At 45.0% G+C, this 14,836-nt stretch overlaps 1 protein-coding gene across 3 annotated transcripts; it reads right to left on the bottom strand.

Moving 5' to 3' along the window:
* Window positions 1-584: 584 nt before the first annotated feature.
* Window positions 585-11,927, bottom strand: LOC125536008 (zinc finger CCCH domain-containing protein 25). 3 transcript variants are annotated; one of them, XR_015615827.1, is made up of 7 exons: window positions 11,168-11,927; window positions 10,953-11,062; window positions 10,666-10,853; window positions 3,539-3,793; window positions 1,924-2,579; window positions 1,665-1,834; window positions 585-1,476 (listed from the first exon to the last, which is right to left on the bottom strand). XR_015615827.1 is itself a non-coding variant. In XM_048699089.2 (5 exons), exons 1-5 carry the CDS (start codon window positions 11,338-11,340, stop codon window positions 1,992-1,994), a joined length of 1,314 nt encoding a protein of 437 aa, XP_048555046.2. In that variant the 5' UTR covers window positions 11,341-11,927; the 3' UTR covers window positions 1,724-1,991. The 3 variants fall into 3 exon arrangements, 1 of the variants encoding a protein (XP_048555046.2); XR_007294885.2 differs by having other exon boundaries at window positions 585-1,834; XM_048699089.2 differs by lacking the exon at window positions 585-1,476 and having other exon boundaries at window positions 1,724-2,579.
* Between the last annotated feature and the right edge of the window lie 2,909 nt (window positions 11,928-14,836).

Here is a 14,836-nt window from a genome sequence, read left to right as displayed (position 1 = left end):
AACACCACAAATATGTTACTCCCCACTATAAAGATAGTAACATAGACTAGTAACACCATTGTGGCTAGTCTAACCCCACCTTTTGTGCTTATACATAATTAATTCCCACATAAGAGGAAGCAATAGTCATGGTCACCTAACGAGTTTTTTGTTAGGACTGACAGACATTATTGTTTGGACCGGCTTCTATCGGAGTCGCAACCGGCTATGCGGAATGCTTGAACCTCTTGTTGGCAAAGCTGCAATGCCGCGCGGCCGCAGGTGAAGGAGCTGCCACGGCGTGGGGGTGCAGCGCACGCGCCTCTGCACCCGCCGCTGCTAGGTCAAGCCGGCAGGTTCAGCAGGCCACCCCACTGCCAACAACAACCGCCGGTCGCTGAAGCAACTGCCGCCCTGCCGCATCTCTCCCTGCCGCCCTGCCGCCGCCCTTCAGGTGTCCAAACCAGGAACAGTAAAGGTGGAGAAATTGATGAATATTGAGCGATATTCACATGTCATGCACATTAGCTCAACGGTAAGTGTCTAATTCTTCAGACATGCAACTTCAGTCATTTGATGCAATATCATAAAATACACAATCAACGTTGTGTATGATTTCCTGTATTTCTTGGAGAAAGCAGATCTGAAATTGTGTTAACAATTCTCATAATGTGCGGGTCTACTTCTGTAGGTTACTGGGGAGCTGCGTGACAATCTTACATGTTGGGATGCCCCGCGGGCTGCATTGCCTGTTGGAACCGTCAGTTGTGCTCCCAAGGTAAGTAGTACATTATACATACTTGCTGCTATCTTGTTAGCTCTGTTTTTTTCTATGGCAATTAAGAAAATGTTAGAAATGATGGCGATCACATGATCACCTACCTAAATGCATTGGAATCAAAATAAGTAATTGTTTTGGAGAGCAACTGCGACGCCAGATGGGGTCTAAATAGGCGCCAGATCCACCATGTTTCTCGAGTTGCAGCAAACGGTTGCTCAGACTCCATTCATCCATGCTGCTCCCTGAGTTTGTTCATAAGTTTCCCACATGCTCCCTTCTGAAACTCGGCAGGTGAGAGCAATGGAGCTGACCGACGAGATGGAGGCGAAGATGCGCGGGCCATGCAGCGGTGGCTTCGGCCAGATCCCCTTCCGCGGCGACATGGACATCGCCCTCGCGCTGCGCACCATCGTCTTCCCGACAGCATCCCGGTTCGACACCATGTACTCGTACGCCTCTGACAGCAGCAACGCGCCAGGAGTGGGTGGCGCACCTCCAGACCGGCGCCGGGATCGTTGCCGACAGCAAGCCGGAAGACGAGCAGCAGGAGTGCCAGAACAAGGCCGCTGGCCTCGCTCACGCCATCGATCTCGCCGAGTCGACGTTCCTGGATTTCTCCGATGTGTAGGCCTGTAGGGCATGTTTGCTTTCATTTTTATTTTTTGGAGCCCGTGGCAGAGACCTTCAGAGCGTGCGTGTTCGCTGTGGGTTCTTTGCTGCACCGAATAAACAGTTGTAGCAAGTGTAATAAGTTCAGTCAATAAAATGTACAGCAAGTGTAATAAGTTAAGGTGGGTATGAGATTACAGCCATAGCTGGTGTAATTTGTTTCCACTGGAATCTGGGAGAATGATGCGTTACTATAGTATATAAGTACTGGGTGATGCTTAAAGATGCAAATTACTTATTTAGGTTGTGTAGTTCTGTTCATCTCCTTTGTCGAAAAGTTCTGTTCATCTCATCTCCAGCTCATCACTTACTGATAAAACTTTCCATAGTGGTACAAGATTCACCAGATAAGTGTTATAACAATAATGAACACTGCTGTGGAAACCAATGGATTGAGTTGAAACCCTGCAAAATCATCCATTGGCTAGTATGTTCAGAAACCTCGTAAATGAAAAGAACAAGCAAACACCAAAGGACTGAACATAATCGTTCACCTTGTACAAGTACAAACATCAACCAGATTAGAATAGCAACGGCAGCGCGTGCCCTGAAAACCCAAGTTTTATCTCCGCGATTTCCTGTACCGTTCTTCCTCTTCGTCGCCTCTTCTCTCGTAACGGACACCAGAATCTCTGTCGTGCCTAGACCGCTTGCTCTCTGATCTATCTTCTCTTCGCCTGTCATCGCCCCTCTGCCTATCGCCTCTTGGTCTCTCGGGGGATTTCTCGTACCCGTTCCTGTCTCTATCTTTTACGTCTGATCTATCTTCTCTTCCCCTGTCATCACCTCTCTGCCTGTCGCCTCTTGATCTCTCAGGGGATTTCTCGTGCCCGTTCCTGTCCCTATCTTTTGTGTCTGATCTATCTTCTCTTCCCCTGTCATCGCCTCTCTGCCTGTCGCCTCTGGATCTCTCAGGGGATTTCTCCTGCATGTTCCTGTCCCTATCTTTTGTGTCTCTATCGCCATATCTTGTCCTAGAATCTCGGTCCCTGTACAACTCTGATCTTGAGGATTGACCATCCCTATCCCCTGATCTCGCCTCTTCTTTAGTCCTGTCAGGGAAATTTTTGTGGCTCTTTGGTGGATCATGGTCATGCTGCCGCCTTGCATTGCTGTCCTCCCTAGAACCTCGATCAGTGTTTGCATTTCTCTGAAAATATAAGTCACGATCAGAATTAGTTGCCAAGCAATGGCTTTTTACTGGAACGACTGAAGAACATTACTGATGAACTATATGACAAGTATACACGACACATATTTCCAGCCTGGCAACAATAGAAAATGTGCACTGATAACCATAAATTGGTAGGTTATTATTACATTCAGAGAAGCACGCAACATGCTGTATAAATATCATAAATCCTGTCCAAAACAACAATCTCTAGCATACAGCCATATCTAGCGCAATGCAATAAAATGGTGCTTGTGTTTCCAACAACAAATGTTAAAAACCTCTGGCAATGTGGGAATGTTACTCCGAAACAACATATCTGCTACGGAGTTCATGAAATATATTTTGCAGATAATGGCTCGTCCAAGTGAAGTACATGTAAAAACATGACAGTAAAGGCCTAAATGTGATAAGCACAAGTTTTCAGCATATCACCTCGAGAAAATATCAGTAAAAATACTCTAAAGGAACGTCATGGCAAAATGATAACTCATTTTCTATTAACTAGAAGATACCCCACACGTTGTTGCGGGAATGTTTTGCAATATATTCAGTTAGAATTGGTTGTATGAAACATGAATATTTAGAGTAATAATATGAGAACTAAAGCTGAAAATAAATATGATTTGTGGTGTTTGATTATTGTATAATGTAAATATCATAATAGAATGTAAATTCACATGATGAGGTGCTTTTTTATTATGCATGATTGCATGTTGTGGTGGACCTTTCTCATGCATGTTGAATGGTGAGGTAGCATAGTTGCATGTTGAGAGAAATAGCCTAGTGGGGGCTAGCTATTTAGATATAGAAGATAACTATAAACTGGCAATATAACTTGTTCATACGCAAAAAAACTTCTCATGGAAATTAACACAAGCTGTCGTTTGTTGCCTGTGTACTTGGTAAATGGCTAAATGCACAAGCAGGAAAGTTACCTGCTCATCATGTGAAAATCTGCAGGAAGCTCCGCGACTGCACTCGCCTTTCTGGAAAGCATAGCAGACGCCACGTCCCTGGACAGCTACCTGCTCATCATGCGAAAACCTGCAGGTATCTCCCCGATTGCATTCGCCTTTCTGGAAAGCATAGCAGACACCACGGGATTCCCCCTTATTTTGTGGACCACGGTGTCTGTCATGCTCCCATTTTGGGTCATCCTCCTTAGAACCCCAACCAGTGTTTGCATTTCTCTGAAATATAACCATGAACACCAGAATTAGTTGGCAATCATGACGGCTCAGTGGAAGAATTTAAGAAGGTTACTGATAAACTATAAGGCCTAGTACGAAGGGCAAATGTTTCCAGCCAAGTAGCATTAAAGTAACACATATATAATCCAATATTAGTGATTGATTGTGCATTTGGAGAAGCAGATAAATGTTGCAGAAATAATAGTAAAATTGTCCCAAAGCAAATAATCTATAGCATGTAACCAAACCTAGAACAAGTCAACAATAGCATCAATGGAGCATGTATTTGCAACGACTACTGTTTGTTACCCCCATTCTTTCATAGAATTCCGCAACATATGTTTTGGAAGGTAATAAGGTCATTTGACTGAAGTGAATTGATGACCACAACAAACGTAAGGCCTTACTGTGCAAGTATAAGTTTCCAGCATATCTTTATCTTGAGAAAATGTAGGTGCAAATTATACCAGACCGTTATTTCCCCGACCATCTCCACTACTATTAAAAGAGCAAACATAAATTTTCCTAAAGTCACACAGCAAACTGTACACAGGATAACCAGGACCCTCCGATCAAATCAACTTAAATACATCCTGCTGCCCATATTACGTCAATGGTCTGCCATCAGATCAACGTCTCAGATCCAATGTTCTGCCGAGCAGACGCCGTGATCTACCGATCCTCCCGACGCCCCGCGTCCCTGGATCCTCGCGGCCCACCCTGATTTGCGGATCGGTTTCCACCCGAATCATGCTTCCCCAACTCTTCTTTCTCTGGCCCACCCTGATTTGCGGATCCGCAGCGAGGAGTCCCGGCACAAGGCGTCTTGGAAGGACCTCGAGTCCAGCTCCATCCCCTCCGCCCCTGGCCCCATCCTGCTGTAGCTGACGATCTGCTCCTGTTTTCGCAGCTCTGCACGACCACCCGACCGCCCCACGGCCACCCCTTCCGCCTCTTCGACTGCATCCGCGCGCACGCGCATTCCTGCCGCTTCCTATGCAGCGGCAGCTGCTGCTGCTGTTCCTTCCTTCCTCACCAATCCCTCCCGCATCGGCCGCCACTTCGACGAGGACGAGCGCACGCCCATCGAGCTGGCCCCACCTCGCCGCCCTGCGCGGTCGCCCCCGTTGTTCCCCTCCATGCTGGTGGTGGCCCCTACTGGATTTGGACCGGGTAACTCATCTCCGCCACCACACACACTGATGCCGACGCGCTCCTTGGCGAGCTTTCACGACCAGATCCTCGGCGGACGCGCCTCCTTCGCCGACTTCGCCGCGCAGCACTCCGGCTGTTCCTCCGCCCGCCGCGGCGATGACCTAGGTACGCCGCACCTCGCCCCACCAGCGCGCTCTGCAGGCTGTCAGATAGGGTCTCAGATTTCGATGCATCGCTGCTAGGATTTAGGGTTTACTCCTGGCGATCAATATGCCTACTTTTTGTGGGGTTAAATTGAGGACCGAGGATGACAAATTATTGTAGAATTGTTGTGCGAATATAAGAGGATCAGATTGCATGTTTTGATGACCATTCCTCACTGGCCTGTCTAGCACTAAAGGCACACATTTTACACACCCGCTAATTTTTAATCTTCTTAATTATGACTTGTTAGTAGGATGTTGTTTGCAGAATTTAGGTTATATTTTGCTGTAATCCATTACAAGGCATACAGGTGCTTAGATTTTGATATTTTTTTCAGTTTGTTTCATAAATGTTCAGTTCAGATGCTGATAACTTTTCAGTTTTTCAAAGCTGTTTAGTTCAGATTCTGATACTTTGTGTACGATTTATAGAAGACTATGTAAGATGATGGCAAGGTTTAGTTATCTCAAAACATACCCTGTACATCGTGCATGCTGCTAGGGATGTACGGGTGAGGAACAGAACAGAGCCGTGCTGGAGAGGTCAGCACCGTTGTGGCTGTTGTGCTGCCCATATTAGACTACGTCTCCCTAAGCTGACATCTCTGTTACATGATACTGACTAAATTCATAGGTAATTCTTCACCAATCCCACTACATGTTTTTCATATTTACTATATTTAGTCGATCGATACTCGCAGCCACGTTTCATGAGCAATTGGACCAAATCGGATCATTATCACATCATCGCTATGCGATTTATTTTCATTGTTCAGTCCTCTTGACTTGCTATCAGGTCCTTGTCTTTAAAAGATGGTTCTATTTTAGTTATGGTTCGTATTGTATCCAAATAAACAAGTAAGGTGAGAAGACATGCAGGGAACGATGACTCTGGATATTCTTTCTGTTATGGTAATTGAAAAATATAGGAGTTACATATAGAAGAGTAGAATTTTCAGTTTTACTGTGGACCGTTAAAGGAGCATTTTAAGTTTCCTATTTAGCTTGGACATTATCAGGAATCTTGTTCTGCCGCCTCTGCTTACTTTCACTCTAAGGTGAGAAGACCTTTTCTGAATTTATTCCAGTATTGTAGAGCCTCTTCTATTTTTCTCCTTTTGGCATGGACAAGGATTCACATTGAATACTATTATGTGGAGTACATTACTGATTTTTATTATTTCCCTGCCAGACAAATATCATCGTGCAAAATGTTTCTTGTTGCATGTTGCATTGTGTGTTGCTGATAAATATCTTCTTCACTAGAAAATAATTGTGGAAGTAGTATCAAATGGCATTATACTTCACAGGCTTCGTTTTGGCTTCACAGGCCTCATATTCACGTGTTGTTCTCTCCCCCTTAAGGCCTTGGTCCCATGCTTGTTGCCTGCGATCTTACATAGTTTACATATCCTTGGAAAATACGCATTCTGTAAGTACATACCCCCCCCCCCCCACACACACACACACATTAAGTTTATTTTTAGCCATTACGTCAAATCTATCTGATGGTTCTTTCTTATTTTACGTTCTTTCCCAGTTCATTATCTTACAGATTATTCTCATTTTATATATTTCCCATTTTGTGATTTGTTAGCAGAAATTCCAGTTTATACTTCATTTAGATTATTTTGCTATAAAGTTTAACAGTAATATAATATTGATCTTTTCACTTCAATCAAATATTGAGCATGAAGCAAGTCCATCAGCAATCGTTGTTCTTACTGTATTCTGCATTGTGTATGCCACTTTTAGTGCTTTCACATGACTATTATAATTTAATGTTTTCTCCGTATAGTCACTGGGATTGGATGCTCATGCCATTTTCAGGTTTGAATAGTTTGTTTGTGACACTTTAATTTTGTCTAAGCATTTTATTTCTTTGTTTTCACCTCTGCAGTGCCAAGTTTGAATCTCGAGTTCCTACTTGCTAAATTGTGAGTTATCTCATTTCTGGACCACAGTTTACTATTCTATATATGTAGCTTCACTGATAGCACCTCTTAAGTTAGAAATCGGTGGGCTTATTCCCTTCTGGACATTGTCACCAAACAAGGACGATGAAATTGACCTAAGATTATCTGCATTTAGTGAAGTAACAATGTTGTTCAATAATCTCGCAAGATCATACAACATGCCTTGGGTCAGATTGATGTAGCTTTGATGAGTTATTTTTATTTCTATTGCAATGTTTATTTAACGCTACTGAAATGTGATTTGTCTGTTCAAGATCTTGCTGTCAAGAGATAGCCAGATAAAAGTGAGCTATAGAAGAATACTTTCTCTTATCGGAGTGGTACAGGGAACTATGTATAACGTCTGAGTTTCTTGAGTTGCCATAATATGAGAATCTGCGGATTTGCTTAATATATGAGCTATGCATAATCTAAGAATCTGCCAATTTGCTTTATCTATGAGCTCTCCATAATCAGAGAACCTGCAACCTGTTCTCTGGATTATTGCATTTGCACACACACTTGTTGTTGCATTTGCATCCGACCGTGTACATATCTGTGAGGGTTTGTTGGATGTTTTCTTGTGGTTCGATCATGATTGAGATGATGGTTGGCAGATCAGGAAGTTGGATTGGAGGGAGCAAGAAAAACACCTGAAGGAAGGGATAAACACAAAATAATTGTTGTGTTGCCAATCTGCAGTGGTGGTAGTGCTAGAATAAATATATGTAACATGTTACAGAAGCATCAAGTATCAGATATGTAGGCGATGGAAAATGGTTATGCATCCATGAGCTTTTCAAGTAGTTAGTGATAGTTGTGATAGGACAAAATATTAGTTACTGTTCCCTGTTCTGTTTTTAGCTATAGTCACATGTAGGAATGGTACAATGGTACAATAATTAGAATGGAAAGCATGTCCAAAAAATAATAGTTGCAAAAGTTATTTGTGTTCCCTGTTCTGTTTTTAGCTACAGTCACATCTACGAATGGTACAGTAATTAGAATAGAAACCATGTCCGAAAAATAATAGTTGCAGCTAAATGAAATTGTTTTACATCCTCGATGGATTGAATGTATATCACCTCACTTATTATTAATTCTTGAACCGGGCTATTGTAAGAGCTGATATTCTGAAAGATGAATTTCTTCATTCCAAAATTAATTTTGTCCAGCTAAAGGTTGTAGAAATGTACTCTACTTTAATGGTATGCCTACCTATAGGTGGCTGCAGCCTTGGAGGCTAGAGCTGAAGACTTAGCTAGCTTGATCTCTATAGCTAACATGAAGATTTCTGCTAAACGATTCAATGTTTGTTCTATATGTTGTGTTCCAGGAAGTGCTAAAATAAGGTTGTTTTGGCATCTTTAGTGCTTCATTATTAAATCCTTACACTGAGCCGTAGGAGTTGTCTAAGTTTATAATGGATACTGTGTTTGTTTGGACATCGAGAAAGTTTGCATCTTTATTGTATAGTCGGGTATGGAATCTGCAGGTTGGCAACATATATACTCCCTCCGATTCTTTTTTCTTTGCGCATAAGAAGCAGCCCGCATACCAAGGAGGTAATAGTTGAGCTTTGTTTAGACTGTTTTGCCCCTGCGTTGATGGCAAGGAAACTGACATGCAGTAAATTCTCTCGTGAATGGATTGGCCCTTCTCTGCATGCGCCCCTGGCCCGCTTTGCATGCCGCTAGACTGCCCACTAATTTCTCTCTACACATGCAACGGATTGGCTCATGCATGCAGCGGATTAGACGGAAAAAGCGGAGTAGAGGGGCAGCTTGGGAAGGGAGGGCTAAAAGAAGGGAACACGCAGACTATTGCGGAAAAAACAGAGAAAACTTACACGCAGACTAAATGGGGTCAGAGGGAGTACCTGCTACATTTGTTCCTGCAGGTCCTTGATGACTGTTGCATGTTGACTTTTTTTTGCCTTAGGAAGTTAGGAGTACGCTGCTCATGACAGCTATGTGATTCAAACCTTTTTTTTTTGCATCATGAAAATAGTTCAAAACATCTTCAGTGTTAAATTCCCCCTCTTCATTTCATTATCAAATGTAATGCTTCTTTACTATGATGACTTGTTTTTTGGGGGCTAAAGACGATATGCAACTATATAGTACTCCCTCCGATCACTATTATAAGATGTTCTAACTTTTTTTCTGAATCAGATGTACATAGACGCGTTTTAGTATGTGTGTTCACCCATTTCAATCCGTATGTAGTCCATATTGAAATACCCAAAACATCTTATATTAGAGAACGGAGGGAGTAACATATAGTGTACGTCTGAACCGTAGTTAAACTCCAAAAGAAGCTGTGAGAAACTGAGAACAGGGCAAATTTGTCCCTTGCTAGCAGTGCCCGCTGAGACTTCCATGGACACCTAAACTTCTGAAGATAACAAGCATCCCAAACCCAAGAGTGGACCGATTCAGTTCTTCCAAAGACCGCTATTCTCTCTCTCTCTCTTCGTTCCAAGTTTGTATCTCTGCCATGTTCACATGGACAATACTTATGTGTATTAGAAGTCCTATCAAGTTCATAAAGACATTCTGAAATATTATTCTCTCTCTCTTCGTTCCAAGTTTGTATCTCTGCCATGTTCACATGGACAATGCTTATGTTTATCACAAGTCCTATCATGTTCACAAAGACATTTTGAAATACTCATGATTTATTAGATTCCATTTTTGTTATACACTAGATTAAATAGAACCGTCCATGATTTGTGACATATGTTGTACGATTGTGACATGTTATTGGTCTGCTCGAACTTCACATGACATCCCTAAATATCACAACAAACTGAGCTGCTTATTGACTGCCATAAGATGCCTTAGACGGTATCTACAACATGTAAAGTTTTATGTTCATGTATAAATTCAATCTTAGCATTAGGAGTACATATTCGATTTCTATCAAGGATTTTTGGAAAGTGGTTTTGTGTATTATGTTTCGCTAATGTTAATTGATTGAGATTTTCTGTCCTTATCCTTACCAAGGAAGGAATCATCAAGGGCTACATATTTTTTATTTTTCAAAATAAAAATAGAATACAAATTCAAAAGCAATACTCATGTGTTCTATAGGTTTTATTTGAGAAATATGTGTTCTATAGGTAGAGACGTGCGTTGGACGTGCATGCTTACTAGTTGGAGTGAAATGCCAGGAGCTAATTTTCTACCTAATAATTGATCTGGTTATCCTTTCCTCATTCTGTAGTGAAACAAATTCACTTGTGCAAATTACTATGAGGCAGGTTGTGAATTGCTTGTAGGCATTCCTAACGAATAATCAAAAATGACCTGGACCAATGCAGTGAAATATTGCTACATGCCAGGTAGTTAATTGCTTGTTTGCATTCCTAAAGAATAATAAAATGGCTAGAAGCTATTTTTCTACCTAATGATTTGGCAATATCCTCCGTGCTCATGCTATAGTGAGAAAACATTACTAGTCCAAATCACTACGAGCATGATGGTGAATGGGATGTGTGTATTCCTAGCAAAAAAATTGAATAACAATTTGTAAACTGCAGAAGCAGGATAGATACCTGTTCATCATGGGAATATTTGCACGCATCGCCGCGGTTGCACTCGCCTTTCTGGAAAGCATAGCACACGCCGCGCTCCTCCCTCTTCTTCTGCAGCTCCTCCTCGTCCTCCTCCTCCTTCTTCTTGTACTTCTCCACATGGTCAACCCTGATGATCCTCCCAAGAACCTTAGCCCCATTCAAGTTATCTACACCGCACGAGACGAAGCGAAAATGTTATCACTTCAGCAAAGCAATTGGAATCACATACAGAAGCGACCTAGTAGGAAAGGGGAAAGGGGACTCACCGACGGAAAGAACCGTGCTCCTCTGGTCCTCATAGGCGACGAATGCGAAGCCCTTGGACTTGCCGGTGGCCTTGTCGCGCACGAGGTTCACATCGACCACCTCGCCGTACCTGAGAGAAGAGATCGGAAACCGGTCAAAATACTTCCCTGCCAAATCCGTCGGGAGGGGGAAACGGGCGGAAAAGCTAGGTCGGGGGGTGCGGTCTAATACTCACTGCGCGAAGACGGCGAGGAGGTCGCCTTCGGTGAGGTCGAAGGGGACGCCTCCGACGAAGACGTAGGCGGAGCCCCTGAACTTGGCGTGCCAGGATGCGTCCTCGCTGAGGCCCAGCGCCGCCTCCTTCTGGTTTATCACCTGCGTCCGCTTCACCTGCGTCAGGGGATTCATCTTCCCCGATTTGCCGGCGCGGAGATGGGTCGGATCCCTCCCCTTCTTAGAGGGAACCGGCGGTGCTCGTGCGGAATCTCGGGCAGATTTTCTCGAATGAGCAGGGGATTGGGAGATTTGGAGGGGAAGAAGATGGGGATTTTTTTGTTTAGGGTTCTTGGCTAGTCCATAAAGCCTGGGGTCGGTCCTAGGGTGCAATCTCCACCGGTGGTAATGCCGCCCCCTTGCCTGTCTACGCTAACCCAAAGGGGGGACGAGATTTTTGAACGTCCGACACGCCGGCAGCGCAGGAGAGCCAGCAAGAAAGGAAACCGGCGGCGCAGGAGATGGAACGAGGAAGAGGTCCCGCGGCGCAAGATGTGGAGCGAGGGAGAGGACCCGCGGCGCGCACGAGCTGAAGCTAGGGAGAGGGCCGGCGGCGCAGCAGGGAGGGAGGGAGGAAGAGGGCCGGCGGCGCAGCAGGGAGGGAGGGAGGAAGAGGGCCGGCGGCGCACCTGAGTGGGAGGAAGGAGGAGGTCGAGCGGCGCACCAGGAGAGGAGCAGCGATAGGGTTGCGGGTAGTCCTGCCATGGGCAGCCCGGCCCGACCCGGCCCGACCAGGGCGGATTGTTTCTGCAACACCGCGCTTGTTGCCGGAATTAAGGAGGAGGTCATCCGGGCGCGGGTGGTACATCGGACGACTATCAGCACTTGGATTCAACGGCCATTGATGCGGCGGATGATTCTAACTCATCCGTCGGCTGATGCCTGGAGAGCCGTTGGGTTAGTCACCTGACAGCCGTCCGATGCAACCATTGTCCGCAACTGACCAGATCGTTATTTTCTGCAACAGCAGGTCTGTTTCAGAAATAGAATCCCCTACCCGCCGTCCACCAGGCACAGCTCCGTCCAGCGCGGCGGCAGTCGTCACCACCGCAAAAATTGCTGCCGCCGGCGCGTGGGGGCACCTAGTCCTTCAGCCCAAAAATCCTGCAACAACATGGCGCACCACATCATGCGGCAGATGCTGGGATCCGACGCAGATCGAGCTCGCCGGGGGCCGCCTCTTGGAGAACAGTCGCGGCCGTGGGGCTTCCTCCGCGAGCTGGAGTATCATCCTGGTTCACAAACCCTCCGGTTGTGTTTCCTGAAACTGTTGGGTTTCGTAGTAATTTTAAAAAATTTCCTACGCACACGCAAGATCATGGTGATGCATAGCAACGAGAGGGGAGAGTGTTGTCTACGTACCCACGCAGACCGACTGCGGAAGCGTTGACACAACGTAGAGGAAGTAGTCGTACGTCTTCACGATCCAACCGATCAAGCACTGAAACTACGGCACCTCCGAGTTCGAGCACACGTTCAGCTCGATGACGATCCCCGGACTCCGATCCAGCAAAGTGTCGGGGAAGAGTTCCGTCAGCACGACGGTGTGGTGACGATCTTGATGTACTACAGCAGCAGGGCTTCGCCTAAACTCCGCTACGGTATTATCGAGGAATATGGTGGCTGGGGGCACCGCACACGGCTAAGGAATAGATCACGTGGATCAACTTGTGTGTTCTAGGGTGCCTCTGCCTCAGTATATAAAGGACTAGAGGGGGGAGGCTGGCCGGCCAAGGTGTGGCGCGCCAGGAGAGTCCTACTCCCTCTGGGAGTAGGATTCCCCCCCCCCCAATCCTAGTTGGAATAGGATTCGCGGAGGGGGAAAAGAGAGAGAGGGGGCCGGCCACCTCTCCTAGTCCTAATAGGACTAGGGGAAGGGGGAGGCGCGCAGCCCATGTAGGGCTGCCTCTTCTCTTTTCCACTAAGACCCATCATCGCCCATTTAGCTCCCGGGGGGTTCCGGTAACCTTCCCGGTACTCCGGTAAAATCCCGATTTCACCCGGAACACTTCCGATATCCAAACATAGGCTTCCAATATATCAATCTTTACGTCTCGACCATTTTGAGACTCCTCGTCATGTCTGTGATCACATCCGGGACTCCGAACAACCTTCGGTATATCAAAATGCATAAACTCATAATATAACTGTCATCGTAACCTTAAGCGTGCGAACCCTACGGGTTCGAGAACAATGTAGACATGACCGAGACACGTCTCCGGTCAATAACCAATAGCGGGACCTGGATGCCCATATTGGCTCCTACATATTCTACGAAGATCTTTATCGGTCAGACCGCATAACAACATACGTTGTTCCCTTTGTCATCGGTATGTTACTTGCCCGAGATTCGATCGTCGGTATCCAATACCTAGTTCAATCTCGTTACCGGCAAGTCTCTTTACCTCGTTCTGTAATACATCATCTCGCAACTAACTCATTAGTTGCAATGCTTGCAAGGCTTATGTGATGTGTATTACCGAGAGGGCCCAGAGATACCTCTCCGACAATCGGAGTGACAAAACCTAATCTCGAAATACGCCAACCCAACATGTACCTTTGGAGACACCTGTAGTACTCCTTTATAATCACCCAGTTACGTTGTGACGTTTGGTAGTACCCAAAGTGTTCCTCCGGTAAAGGGGAGTTGCATAATCTCATAGTTATAGGAACATGTATAAGTCATGAAGAAAGCAATAGCAACATACTAAACGATCGGGTGCTAAGCTAATGGAATGGGTCATGTCAATCAGATCATTCTCTTAATGATGTGATCCCGTTAATCAAATAACAACTCATTGTTCATGGTTAGGAAACATAACCATCTTTGATCAACGAGCTAGTCAAGTAGAGGCATACTAGTGACACTTTGTTTGTCTATTTATTCACACATGTATTATGTTTCCGGTTAATACAATTCTAGCATGAATAATAAACATTTATCATGATTATAAGGAAATAAATAATAACTTTATTATTGCCTCTAGGGCATATTTCCTTCAGTCTCCCACTTGCACTAGAGTCAATAATCTAGATTACACCGTAATGATTCTAACACCCATGGAGCCTTGGTGCTGATCATGTTTTGCTCGTGGAAGAGGCTTAGTCAACGGGTCTGCAACATTCAGATCCGTATGTATCTTGCAAATCTCTATGTCTCCCACCTAGACTAGATCCCGGATGGAATTGAAGCGTCTCTTGATGTGCTTGGTTCTCTTGTGAAATCTGGATTCCTTTGCCAAGGCAATTGCACCAGTATTGTCACAAAAGATTTTCATTGGACCCGATGCACTAGGTATGACTCCTAGATCGGATATGAACTCCTTCATCCAGACTCCTTCGTTCGCCGCTTCCGAAGCAGCTATGTACTCCGCTTCACATGTAGATCCCGCTACGACGCTTTGTTTAGAACTGCACCAACTGACAGCTCCACCGTTTAATGTAAACACGTATCCAGTTTGCGATTTAGAATCATCCGGATCAGTGTCAAAGCTTGCATCAACGTAACCTTTTACGATGAGCTCTTTGTCACCTCCATATACGAGAAACATATCCTTAGTCCTTTTCAGGTATTTCAGGATGCTCTTGACCGCTGTCCAGTGATCCACTCCTGGATTACTTTGGTACCTCC

The sequence above is a fragment of the Triticum urartu genome, chromosome 2A, assembly GCF_056163025.1.
Source record: "Triticum urartu cultivar PI428250 chromosome 2A, HENAU_Tu73, whole genome shotgun sequence".
NCBI classification, from domain to species: domain Eukaryota; kingdom Viridiplantae; phylum Streptophyta; class Magnoliopsida; order Poales; family Poaceae; genus Triticum; species Triticum urartu.
This window is presented reverse-complemented; position numbering and strand designations above follow the sequence as displayed.

Coding starts and splice junctions, on each gene's coding strand:
- LOC125536008 (XM_048699089.2), bottom strand. CDS start 11,340: ATGAATCCCCTGACGCAGGTGAAGCGGACGCAGGTGATAAACCAGAAG. Junction 10,854..10,952: donor GAGCACGGTTCTTTCCGTCG/GTGAGTCCCCTT, acceptor CGTGCGGTGTAG/ATAACTTGAATGGGGCTAAG. Junction 2,580..3,538: donor GATTTTCACATGATGAGCAG/GTAACTTTCCTG, acceptor TTATATTTTCAG/AGAAATGCAAACACTGATCG.